Consider the following 12980-nt stretch of genomic DNA (forward strand, 5'->3'; position numbering starts at 1 on the left):
GAAATGATGACTGATGTTCACAACGATAACCCCATTTGAACAAACTGAACTGAACAAAATAACCTCATTCACTCAGAGAAGGCTAACGACCTGTCATCCTGTGTAAGGATGGCTGCTTCCTGGGCTGTCTTCTGCTCTGAAAACTCGACCCTGACTCGGGAAACTGGTCAGCCTAAGGCTTGGAGCCCAAGGCCTCAGGCTTCACCTGAAACCCTGAACAAAGGGAAAACATGAATTGGTTACGAACAGGAGGTGACAGTGAGAACGCTTACAACTAGAAGTCCTGGGAACATTCTGCACCTGGCACGGAGCCAAGCTTGACTGCACAAATTTTCTCATTGAATCCTCACTGTCAGTCTACAAGGAAAGACATTTTGTATCCCCACTTTACGGGTGAAAAAATTCAGTCAGGGAGCTGTGGACTGGCTTCGGCAGGCTCCCACAGCTGGAAAGTGGTGGGCGGAGCTGGGTCTGGCAGGAATTCGTCCTGACCCCGTGCTCCTCTCCAGCCTTCCACATCCCAGGTTCCTCAGACAGGCTGGGAAGGGGCAGAGAACGAAGAAAGGGCCGCACCAGGAGAGGAAATGCTAGCTGAGGGTAGGGGCCTGAGCCTGTGCTTGGATGCCCTCCAGCTGTGTGCCCCTAAGGCGTCAGCCTCCTGCAAACGCACAGGAACCATCCACACCCTGCCTGTTCTTCACTGAGTCCCAGAGACCTGAACAGGTGACCGTGATCAGCATACAGTAACCATGGTGACCGTGGTGGCCAGCGTGGCTTTGGGCTTCCCGGGGCCAGGCTCTGCGCCGCGCTCCTCTCCCTGTATCCTACACCTTGCTGTCCTTCCACTGATGCTCTCCTCCCCCTGATGAGAGCCAGCCAGCTCCATGGAGGGAAAAGCGAGGTCAGATCATTGAAGCGGCTGCTTCAGTACTGCACGCCTTCCAAGCCTGAGGTCACACCCTGTGTTTTAATCTTCTGTGGCGCTGAGTGATTAGCGGTTTACTCTTCAATCAGGAGGCACTTATTGTCACCGTTAGTTCATTAAGTGTCTTGCCGGCACTTAATTTACATCCTCTCAGGGATGCTTGGCATGAGCTCCGAGGTTCTTAAAATAGTATTTCATGTAGCTGAGTGCTTTCCCCTATATAACCACTCCTGCACCAATCCCCACTGGAGAGCATTATTCCCACTTTACAGCTGGGGAAACTGAGGCTTACAAAACCCAAGGGACTAGGCCCAGCTTCTGCTATTTACTCATAGGTGGCGGAGCTGCCACTCAGACCCTTGCTTTTCCGATGCCAAGGCCAGAGGGCTTGATTCTGGCAGTGGAGGCTGCCCCACAACCCCGGCAGTTGCAGGCGGCCAGTTCTCGAGAACCAAGCTCACTGCTGCCCATGATTGCGCATGTCCCCGGGGACCCAGCCCACCCCACAAGTGACTGTGCGTGTCCCGGGGACCCAGCCCACCACCGTGGACGCCGGCACGTGTCCCAGGGACCAAGCGCATGGCCATGACCGCGCGTGTCCCCGGGCCTGGCCCACCTCCATGGGTGACCGCGCATGTCCCGGGGACCCAACCCACCCCCAAGTGACTGTGCGTGTCCCGGGGACCCAGCCCACCACCGTGCATGCGGGCACGTGTCCCGGGGCCCGGCCCACGGCCATGACCGCGTGTCCTCGCCCGCAGTCAGCCCCAGCAAGGAAATCAAGACCACGTCGGCTGCGCGAAGGAGCAGCATGGGCAGCTGCGGCAGCAGCGGCTACTTCAGCAGCAGCCCCACCCTCTCCAACAGCCCCCCTGTGCTCTGCAACCCCAAGTCTGGTGAGTGGCGGGCGCAGCCCGTCTGCCCGAGGCTGTGGGGACGCGGGCGCGCGCGGGCTTTGTTAAGCGGATTCCCTCATTAAGTGGAAGGGGACGAACCGGGTGATCTCCATGCGTGGTGCGACTTGGGGGCCCCTCATCTTGGATGGGGGCGGCTCCTCTTGGATGGGGGCTTCCCAGCGGCGCTGGTGGTACAGAACCCCCCAGCCAGTGCAGGAGAGGTAAGGGATACGAGCTCGCTCCCTGGGTGGGGAAGATCCCGCCCCAGCGAGGTTGTCTGGAGAATCCCTTGGGCAGAGGGGCCCGGCGGCTGCAGCCCTGGGGTCTCAGACTTGGACACGACTGGGCACTGGGCACTCAGCGTGCAGGCAGGCACGCCTGGGGGAAGGAAGGGAGAACGCAGGTTTGTAGACAGGGAACTGGGCTGCAGCGCGCGCCCCGAGGAGGCTGCGGCTGACCCCAGGTGGTGCTCTGGAGTCGGGGGGCCTTGGAGAGGGGTCCCCTCTTGGGGGAGGTGGCCAGGCTGTTAGACCCTCACGCTGACCGGCCGTTGGATGCTGGCCGCCTTTCAGAGCGGGGCACGGCCTGGGGAAGTGGACTGTCTTTGCAGACAGGGTTTCCAGGACAGCTGCGAACCCCGGTCGTCTGAGGGCCTTCACGCCAGCAGCCCCAGCTCCAGGAGCAGCCGCTGGTTTCTGCGGTGGGTTTGAGCGGTGCACAGCAGGGGAGGCGCCGCTGCCCGGATGGTAACTGATGCTTGGATCTGCAAGGTCTCTGTACCCGCAAGGGAGAAGCGTGGAGCTCTGCAGCCCACCTACCCCTGCAGAGGACTCTCCATGCCTTGTGGTTTCCAACTCTACTCTTCAACCCCCATAGACTTTATGTTCCAGAAAAAAAAAAAAAAACCACCCAACAACCTAGGCACACAGATGGGTACTGAACTTGCACTCAGATCGAGCCACCTCCTCAGCCCACAGGCGCCTGGACGCAGGGACACCACGGCCGTCCCCGAGTGGACTGTGGTCCGCTGGGGTCAGCGTGGCCTGAGGACACCTTCCACCCGCCTTGTGTAGCGCCCCGCCCCCCTGCATTCAGTCCGTCACCTTCAGGGAGGAGGCTTTTTGTTCCTGCTGAGTCCTCACCAGCAGGTGCTGCAGATACGGTGATGAGAGGTCATGATCCCATCCTTCAGTGAGCAGATCTCTCTTAGAGAAAAAAATAAAAAGCTTTCATTAGAGTAAGGACAAATAGATGTTGTTGAAAGGCTTTAAGAGAAAACAGTCGTCTAATGCTGTGCTCTAGGCAAGTGGGTATTTTTCTTAATCTAACTTTTTTTTCTGCCTTCTGTCGTGGAGGTCTAGCTCTCAGTATAAAGTTTTAACCTGCAAATAAATGAAAATAGTTGCTTCCACACTGGCTGGGAGATCTTCGTGCACCCATATATGACCAAGTTTCTCAATTAATAGAGCACTGCTGATAAGGTAGTATGAGAAGAACCTTACTGTTAGAAATATCATTTTGAAGTCCAAATGGAAACCAAACACCTCCAAGTTAAAAAGAGTTCAGCTTCAGGAAAGTATCAGTTGTGCTAAAGCCATTGTATATGTTTTTGATTCCTTGGGTGAGTAGAAGGTTGCGTTGTTTCCTCTTTCTCCTTACCCCCTTGGCCCAAAGGGGGAATTTCACTGACGTGCGGACAGAAATGGAGAAGGCAATGGCACCCCACTCCAGTACTCTTGCCTGGAAAATCCCATTGACGGAAGAGCCTGGGAGGCTGCAGTCCATGTGGTCACTAGGAGTCGGACACGACTGAGCGACTTCACTTTCACTTTTCACTTTCATGCACTGGAGAAGGAAATGGCAACCCACTCCAGTGTTCTTGCCTGGAGAATCCCAGGGACGGGGGAGCCTGGTGGGCTGCCATCCATGGGGTCACACAGAGTCGGACACGACTGAAGTGACTTAGCAGCAGCAGCAGCAAGACGGAGGGAGCTCACCTGTGATTTTTTTTCCCTCAAGCAAGTAAGCAGACTTTATGGTAAGGCATTTAAAGTTAATCATTAGTTATCCATCAGCATATATTTTTAATACTATATGTAAATGCCCCAATGCAGATTAAGTGCTATAAAAAGTAATATAATTAGTATCATTGTGATGAGTAAATAAGTTCTCAAGGGTATGATAAGAGAAAGCTAGAAATGACTGCCTAGGTTTCAAAGTTTCTGCACATTTTAACGTAGGAAAGTGGGGCAGTGTATTCAGTGGTCAGCATTGCTGCCAAGTATTACAATATAGTGTGACTCAGAGTCACGATGACGCCTGTCAGAGTGGCTGACATTAACAAGAACTCCCATGACAAGTGTTGGTGAGCGTGTAGAGAAAAGGGGCCGTCATGCACGGTTGGTGGGAATGTAGACAGGTGCAGCCACTGTGGGAAGCAGTATGGTGATCCCTAAAAGAAACAGAACCACCTTGTGAATCCACAGTTTCACTTCCGAGTGTTCATCTATGGGAGAGGAGAACACGTTGAGATTTTATCTGCTCCCCCATGTTTATCGCAGCGTTGCTCATAACAGCCAAGACATGGCAGCAGCCTGATGCCCGTCAGGGGATGCATGGATGAAGGAGATGAGGTATCTCACACACACACACACACACACACACACACAGTGGGACGTTACTCAGTGATGACAGTGAAGGAAAGTCTGCTCTTTGCAACAAAGTGGGTGAGCCTTGAGGTCTAGATGCCAAGTGAAATGTCAGACAGAGTGACAGACACCACCCGATCTCGCGTGTATGTGAAACCTAACAGAAACCTCATACGTACAGAGAGCAAGCTGGTGCTGGCCAGAGGGGCCTGGTCAGAGGGAGCAGGAAGGTCGAGTGGGAGAAAGGGGTCAAAGGGCACAAGTCTCCAGCTTCTCAGCGCGTCCCGGGGAATGCAATGTACCGCGTGTGACTGCGGTTGGTAATGCTGCGTTGTATATTCGAACGTTGCTAAGAGAGTAGACCTTTCTTTCAGTATTTTTATCTGTTTGGGTGCCGGGTCTCAGCACGAGGGCCCCTTGGCAGCAGGAGGTGGGATCTGGCTCCTGACCAGGGGTTGGACCTGGACCCCCTGCTTTGGGAGCTGAGGGTCCCAGCCACTGAACCCCCAGGGAAGTCCCCAGGGTAGACCTGATAAGCTTTCATTTCAAGAAGAAAAAGCTTGTAGCTACATGAGGTGATGACCTTAACTGGATCAGGTGATCATTTAATCATACATGCATCATGTTACAACCCAAAACGGATCTACTGTGTCGATTATATCTCAATAAAAGTAGACCGTGTAACAAGATATGGTGGCTATTGTCAGATATCACAGTGCCATGTGATTCCGACATCCACCCCCATAAACCCCAGAAGGGATCTGAGGGCTGAGAGTGTGGAGGGCTTGACTGACGGGGAGTAAAAAGGCTGCAGTCCTCAACCATGGGCCCCTCCTCTCACCTCTTGACCCTCTGCTGAGAGCTGCTGTTCTTGATCTCAGCCTTCTCGCTCTGTAGGGGAGACGGCAAACCCATGTCCTCCTTTATGAGCTTTCTGAGAGCAGCAGCGGGCATCCCCGTGACCCGTCAGGTCAGCAGGAAGCTCCCCGCTGCCCTCGGCTGAGAATGTGCGGGGCAGGGCCCCGCCCTACGGTCTGGGTCTCACGGCCTCTGGTCCTCCGCTGCCCCTTGGCCAGGCCTGGCCTCTGGCCCCCAAACGCCCCCGCAGAGGGGATGGAGGCTGCGCGTCACCGTGTTGAGCTCCCGGCCCGGCCACTCCAGTTTCTCTGCGCTCAAGCTCATGTGTCTCTGACTGAGATCTCTGCTGCCCTGGGCTGCCGCGGCAGCCTCTGCTCCGGCTCTGCGTGAGCACCAGGTGGACGGGGTTCATCTTTGCTGGGATTTTAGGCAGCAAGTCAGGAAGGGACCACAGTCTTTGCCGTCTGCTGGGCCCCAGCAGTGATCTGATGGTCCAGGTGTCTTGGGGTGGGGGGGCCACACGCAGCCGTGTTGGGGCTTCTGCACCCTTTCTTCTGGGGGTGGGCAGTGGCATCAACGCTTGAGTTTAAATCTTGGTTCCATTTGACTCTGAGGCCTTGGACACAAGCTCCTTAACTTTTCTCAGCTTCTGTTTCCTCCCTATCAGAATAGGGATAAGGATGAAATGACCCATTAGTTCTTGTGATGATGAAACAAAGAGAATATATAAAGTGCTGAGCATAGAAGCCAGCATGTGTTAAGGATGCAGAAAAGCTCCCCAGTGTTAGGGTTCAGGACCAAAGGCAGTGTACATGCACCGTCTGGGACTTTAACGAGGATGTTGAACTTTAACGAGGAACTCTAAGGAGCTCTGGTGAACAGGATGCGTACAGTATGATGGGGGGTGGGGGCGGTGGCATTAGCTCTGGAAACATGGTTCAAAGTCTGCCAGAGCCAGAATTCCTCTTACTTTTGACGTGTTGAATGCCTTGTTGCTGTTGTTTAGTCACTAAGTCGGGTCCGACTCCTTTGCAACTGTAGCCGTGGACTGTAGCCCACCTGGCGCCTCCGTCCATGGAATTTTCCAGGCAAGAATACTGGACTGGGTAACCACTTTCTGGTACAGGAGATTTTCCTGACCCAGGGATTGAACCTGAGTCTCCTGTATTGCAGGAGGATTCTGCCCATCTGGGAAGCATTGAATGCCTCAGTTCAGTTCAGTTGCTCAGTCGTGTCCGACTCTTTGCGACCCCATGGACTGCAGCACGCCAGGCCTCCCTGTCCATCACCAACTCCCAGAGTTCACTCAAACTCATGTCCATCACGTCAGTGATGCCATCCAACCATCTCATCCTCTGTTGTCCCCTTCTCCTCCCTTTCTCTTCTCCAGGGGATCTTCCCAATCCAGGGATTGAACCCAGGTTTCCCACATTGCAGGCAGATTCTTTACCAGCTGGGCCCCAGGGGAAGCCCGTTGAATGCCTATCTGGGCTTGAAAGAAAGAAATTCAAGAACTCCCTTGGCACTCCTGCTTCCCCTCCCCCTGCTCCATCTCTGCTTTCTGTAAGTTAGGTTTAGGGATGTTTTCGTTGCTGAAGTTTTCTGCCTCTGGCGAGAGCTGTGCACTGGGAGGCAGGGATCTCTGATGTCGCAGATTGAGGCATTCAGGAAGTTTCTGCTGAAAGGCTGAACGGAGGGCTAGGAGGATTTGTGCCTTGACCCTGCATCTGTCTTGCAGTGTTGAAGAGGCCCGTCACTTCTGAGGAACTCTTGACGCCTGGGGCTCCGTATGCGAGGAAGACGTTCACGGTAGGCCCACCCTTTGGGTTTTCTCCCGCACTGCTCCTTTGTCCAGAGCGTGTCTGCGTGGCGGCCTGTCATGTCAAGTTTGGGGATGGACTTGGAAAGGTCTCCCTTTGGTTTCTCCCAGTTCCCTTTTGGTTTGAACATCATTATGACAGTGTGACTTTCTTGACCCTTTGGCAATAAAATGCATTAGGACTTGACACAATTTATTATTATTAATCCAGCATTTCAAATTCTTTTTGATGTTTCCCTAAAAAAAAATTCATTATGTACCTATTCTAGTATAATGACAGATTTAAAGGCAGGTGGTAGAAAAATAATGCCAACAATCCCTTTCTGCATTATAGTTAATTATAAAAATTATTTAAAACATGTTGTTGTTTAGTTGCTAAGTCATGTCCAACTCTTTGTGACCGCGTGGACTGTAGCCCGCCAGGCTCCTCTGTCCATGGGATTCTCCAAGCAAGAGCGCCTGGAGTGGGTTGCCATTTCCTTCTCCAGGGGATCTTCCCAACCCAGGGATCGAACCCATGTCTCCTACACTGCAGGCTGATTCTTTACCACCGAGCTACCAAGGAAGCCCTATTTCAGATATGAGGGAGCCTTAAGGTAGAGGAAGAAGGTTGTTCTGTGATTGATCAATGGCGCTTTTGCAAATATTTTAGGGCCTTGAATTGCAGAAGGACCCCGTTCGGATGTCCTACATGCCTGTGACCACCTGCCCTCTCTTGGAGGGTCTTCAGCCTTCCTTCTTCTTCTTCTAAGACCCCCTGGTGTTCTTCAAACAGAACCCAAGGGCTCCATTTCTCGTTTGTTTTTATTTTAAAGAATTTTGAAATGTGAACCATTTTTAAAGCCTCTTTTGAATATGTTCCAGTATTGCTTCTTTTGTATGTTTTAGTTTTTCGGCTGTGAGTCACGTGGGGTCTTAGCTTCCCGACCAGAGATCGGGCCCACAGCCCCACATGGAAGGTGGGGTCTTAGCCTCTGGACCCCCAGGGATCAGGCCCACAGCCCCCCATTGGAAGGTGGGGTCTTAGCCTCTGGACCCCCAGGTATCAGGCCCACAGCCCCCCATTGGAAGGTGGGGTCTTAGCCTCTGGACCTCCAGGGATCAGGCCCATAGCCCCGCATTGGAAGGTGGGGTCTTAGCCTCTGGACCTCCAGGGATCAGGCCCATAGCCCCACATTGGAAGGTGGGGCCTTAGCCTCTGGACCCCCAGGGATCGGGTCCACAGCCCCCCATTGGAAGGTGGGGTCTTAACCTCTGGACCCCCAGGGATCGGGTCCACAGCCCCCCATTGGAAGGTGGGGTCTTAACCTCTGGACCCCCGGGGATCGGGTCCACAGCCCCGCATGAAAAGTGGGGTCTTAGCCTCTGGACCTCCAGGGACGCCCCCAAGCCTCCTGCTGACCTTGCCTCCCCCACTTCCGTCCACCGGCCTCTTGTCTCCTCACATCTACACCGATGGCTTCTTTAGAACACTTCTCATCCTTTCTTTAGTCTCTAATGTTTGTTTTAATACCTCAAGGTTGGGGAAAGCTTTCCACACCATCCATGCTGCAAACATTTGTCAAGGACTGGAGCACATTCTGAGCACCAAGGAGTTAAACCCAGTTGGGTCGATTCATAGCCAAGCAATATGAAAACAGCGCTGGCAACATGCCCATATCAGAGGAAAAGGCAAACTGTACGTTTGGAAGTGAAATCATGTATGAAGAACTCACAGTTCCAAACCCCAAAGCCAGCAGAGTACCTGATAAAGAACTCAGGTCTGTCCTGCTGGCCCAGTGGCTAAGAATCTACCTTCCAATGCTGGGGATGCGGCTTTGATCCCTGGTCTGGGAAGATGCCACATGCCACGCGGCAACGAAGGCCGTGCACCACAGGTCCTGAATCCCGAGCACCCTGGGGCCCACGCTCCACAACGTAAGAAGCCACCTAAAAGAGAAGCCCACGCTCTGCAACGGGAGAGCAGCCCCTGCACGCAGCAGCTGGCGCAGCCCAAAATACTTAAGTCAAAAAGAACTTCTCAGGCAAGCAAAAACAGAGTTTATGAGTACCAAACCTGCCCTGAAAGTCTTCAAGAATGGTCAGAAAAATGTCATTTGCTTCTCTGCCTTTCCTCTGTCTCTGGCATTCAAGAGACAGTGGAGTGCATTTTTAGGTCTGTTTCTCTTTGGCTTTAAATATCAATGCCAGCATTGCTAGTAATTGATTGTGAACGGCCGCCGTCTGTATTTTGGCTGGGGTATGTGCTAGAGATGTGTCTGGGAGCTGCCCAGCAAATGTGACTGCCCATTCTAATTACAATTCTGTCGGGAAAAAGCACTCTCCAGTTTCAAACAACTTTTGGACCAGAGCTGACTTGAGAATTAAGAACTTTGTGTCCTTTTTCACTGTCTTTTATTGGTACATTAAATTGTGTTTCAAGAAAGCCAAGACTCTTCATGTTTCTCCTCCTCAGTAATTGAAATGACTAGTTTAGAGGTCAGTGAGGTAGCAAGAGCATGAGGAAAGTATCCTTTGGAAGCAGAAGGGAAATTGGACCCAGAGGGAAATTTCAACCGTGTTTTTCAGATCATCTAAACTTTCCATTAGAGTCTGATGGTAAACTGCGGCACAGCCTAAGAAAGAAGCCATGTGCCGATTGTTTATGGAGCAGTGAGTTCACAGAAGCACCTTCCTTCCGCCCGACACGTGTTTCTGGGCCACAGCTTGTGCCTAAACATGTGAGCCAGTGTTTGCGGTGGGAGCAGGCGGCCGGAGGCGGCTGCCTCGCGCGGGCGTTCACTCTCGGGCCCTCTCTCCTGGAGGCTGGGCACCAGGGCCGTCTGCGGGTTGCTGACTGCGGTTTTCCTCCTTAGATTGTCGGGGACGCGGTCGGCTGGGGCTTCGTGGTGCGCGGGAGCAAGCCGTGCCACATCCAGGCCGTGGACCCCAGCGGCCCGGCGGCGGCAGCAGGGATGAAGGTACGGATGCGCCCGCGCCCCCGCGCCTCGTCCGTCCTGCCTCCCCGCGCCCCCGCGCCCCCGCGCCCCCGCGCCCCCGCGCCCCCGCGCCCCCAGCCGCGCGCCCGCGCCCGCGCCCCCGCGCGCCCGCGCCCCCAGCCGCGCGCCCGCGCCCGCGCCCCCGCGCCCCCAGCCGCGCGCCCGCGCCCCCGCGCCCCCGCGCCCCCAGCTCCTCCGTCCTGCCTCCCCGCACGCGCACACCTCTGTCCTTTCCTTTGCCCTTTCTCAGCGCGGTTGAGTTGAAGCCAAGAGCTTCAAAGTAAGGTCGAAACTAAGAGGGCGAGTCTTCCTGTCCCTCTGACTCTACCTCTGTGTTTTCTAAATCTCCCTCAGTTTTTTGTTTGTTTTTTACATTTCTCTCCTTAACCAATACTTAATTTGAAGAAAGAAAGTTTCCTTTTGCTTAAGTCTTTTTTTTTTTTTTGAGTGACATACATTTTTATTTTATTTTTTAAATTTATTTATTTTAATTGGAGGCTAATTACATTTCAATATTGTGGTTTTTGCCATACATTGACACGAATCAGCCACGGGTGTACATGTGTTCCCCATCCTGAACCCTCCTCCCACCTCCCTCCCCATCCCATCCCTCTGGGTCATCCCAGTGCACCAGCCCCGAGCACCCTGTCTCATGCATCGAACCTGCACTGGTGATCTGTTTCACACATGATGATATACATGTTTCAATGCTATTCTCTCAAATCATCCCCCCTCCCTCTCCCACAGAGTCCAAAAGACTGTTCTATACATCAGTGTCTCTTTTGCTGTCTCGTACACAGGGTTATTGTTACCATCTTTCTAAATTCCATATATATGCGTTAGTATGCTGTATTGGTGTTTTTCTTTCTGACTTAACTTCACTCTGTATAAGAGGCTTCAGTTCCACCCACCTTATTAGAACTGACTCAAATGTTTTCTTTTTAATAGCTGAGTAATATTCCATAGTGTATATGTACCACAGCTTTCTTATCCATTCATCTGCCAATGGACATCTAGGTTGCTTCCATATCCTGGCTATTGTAAACAGTGCTGCGATGAGCATTGGGGTACACGTGTCTCTTTCAATTCTGGTTTCCTCGGTGTGTATGCCCAGCAGTGGGATTGCTGGATTGTATGGCAGTTCTATTTCCAGTTTTTTAAGGAATCTCCACACTGTTCTCCATAGTGGCTGTACTAGTTTGCATTCCCATCAACAGTGTAGGAGGGTTCCGTTTTCTCCACACCCTCTCCAGCATTTATTGCTTGTAGACTTTTGGATCGCAGCTATTCTGACCAGCGTGAGATGGTGCCTCATTGTGGTTTTGATTTACATTTCTCTGATAATGAATGATGTTGAGCATCTTTTCATGTGTTTGTTAGCCATATGTATGTCTTCTTTGAAGTAATGTCTGTTTAGTTCTTTGGCCCACTTTTTGATTGGGTTGTTTATTTTTCTGGAGTTGAGCTGCAGGAGCTGCTGGTATGTTTTTGCTGCGTCTTCTATGAGAACTCCACTGTCTGTTCTACACAGAGCACATACTTGTGGTGTCTGTGCAGCCAACAGAGCACGTTAAGACCATAAGAAACAGCAAATAGAAAAAGAGAAGAAAAGTAATGGATTATGGAAGAAAAGTCATGGTGTTTGGAAGAGGAGTTTAGTGTTTTGTGTTTTTTTTCTTACCAGCTCTTTGAATAAGTTTCATAACATCTCATTGCCCGTTTCCTCCTCTCTGAAATGATCATCATATTTCATTCTGCTGCTTTATGGATTAGGTATGTTAAAACACTTGAAAAAGTGCAAAGAAATACACACACATCAGACAATTGAGTGAATTGTGTAAGATTTTTGAAAATTTTTTCCTATTTTTTGTATTAAAGTAATGAACATAGAGTGGAAAAATTTTGGAAAATACATACAAGCAGGAAAAAAAATTATAACAGCCTATCATCTTTACTAACTGATAGATATTTACATTTTTAAGCAGCACTTTGGAAGTATAATTGGCATAAAGTGTATAGCTGTTAACATCTTTATTTATATTCTTCCAGATTTCTTATATGTATATGTACATTTATATACATTGTTTTTATTTATAAAGAAATATGGCATAAGAGGATATTGAGATCATTGGTTTTCTGCTTCAAAACACCTTTATCTCGCAGTTTTGTCCTGTCTCACAGAGGACATTTATCTCTTGCTTATCTGGGATCATGGGCGGATGCAGAAGACATGAAAGCCACAGGCTGGGGCTTTCTGCCTTCCAACACTTTCATCCACAGCCGTCAGTCCCTCTTCTAGAGCAGACCAGTGCAGCTGCAGCTGGGGCTTGGGTCTGCACTGCCCTGATTCCCAGCATTTACCCCCTGGCAGTGACTCACCTTCTGGACAAGAGAGGTGGGCCATCTAGACCGCACAGGTGAGCCCAGAGCAGGGATTACGGTCAGTCTGGGTGATTGAGGCCGGGTTGGGGACGGACTGCCCTCTGATTTGAGCACCTCCTTCATACAGGGTGGGGCTTCCCTGGTGGCGCAGAGGTTAAAGCGTCTGCCTGCAATGTGGGAGACCTGGGTTTGATCCCTGGGTCGGGAAGATCCCCGGGAGAAGGAAATGGCAACCCACTCCAGTATTCTTGCCTGGAGAATCCCATGGATGGAGGAGCTTGGTGGGCTACAGTCCACGGGTCGCAAAGAGTCGGACACGACTGAGCGACTTCACTCACTTTTTTTCACTTTCATACAGGGGTCTCTCTGGTGACTCAGAAGGTAAAGAATCTGCCTGCAGTGCAGGAGACCTGGGTTCGATTGCTGGAATGGGAAGATTCCCTGGAGAAGGGCATGGCAACCCACTCCAGTGTT

General features: G+C 51.8%; 1 protein-coding gene across 1 annotated transcript in view; it reads left to right on the plus strand.

Annotated features, from left to right (window-relative positions):
• DEPTOR (DEP domain containing MTOR interacting protein) overlaps window positions 1–12980 on the plus strand; it is a 158916-nt gene that overhangs the window by 105234 nt on the left and 40702 nt on the right. The window contains exons 6-8 of the mRNA XM_055546781.1: window positions 1687–1821; window positions 7066–7136; window positions 10002–10106. Of these exons, the coding sequence (XP_055402756.1) occupies window positions 1687–1821; window positions 7066–7136; window positions 10002–10106 (311 nt within the window). The remainder of the gene's footprint in view (window positions 1–1686; window positions 1822–7065; window positions 7137–10001; window positions 10107–12980) is intronic.

The sequence above is a fragment of the Bubalus kerabau genome, chromosome 14 (assembly GCF_029407905.1).
Source record: "Bubalus kerabau isolate K-KA32 ecotype Philippines breed swamp buffalo chromosome 14, PCC_UOA_SB_1v2, whole genome shotgun sequence".
NCBI classification, from domain to species: Eukaryota; Metazoa; Chordata; class Mammalia; order Artiodactyla; family Bovidae; genus Bubalus; species Bubalus kerabau.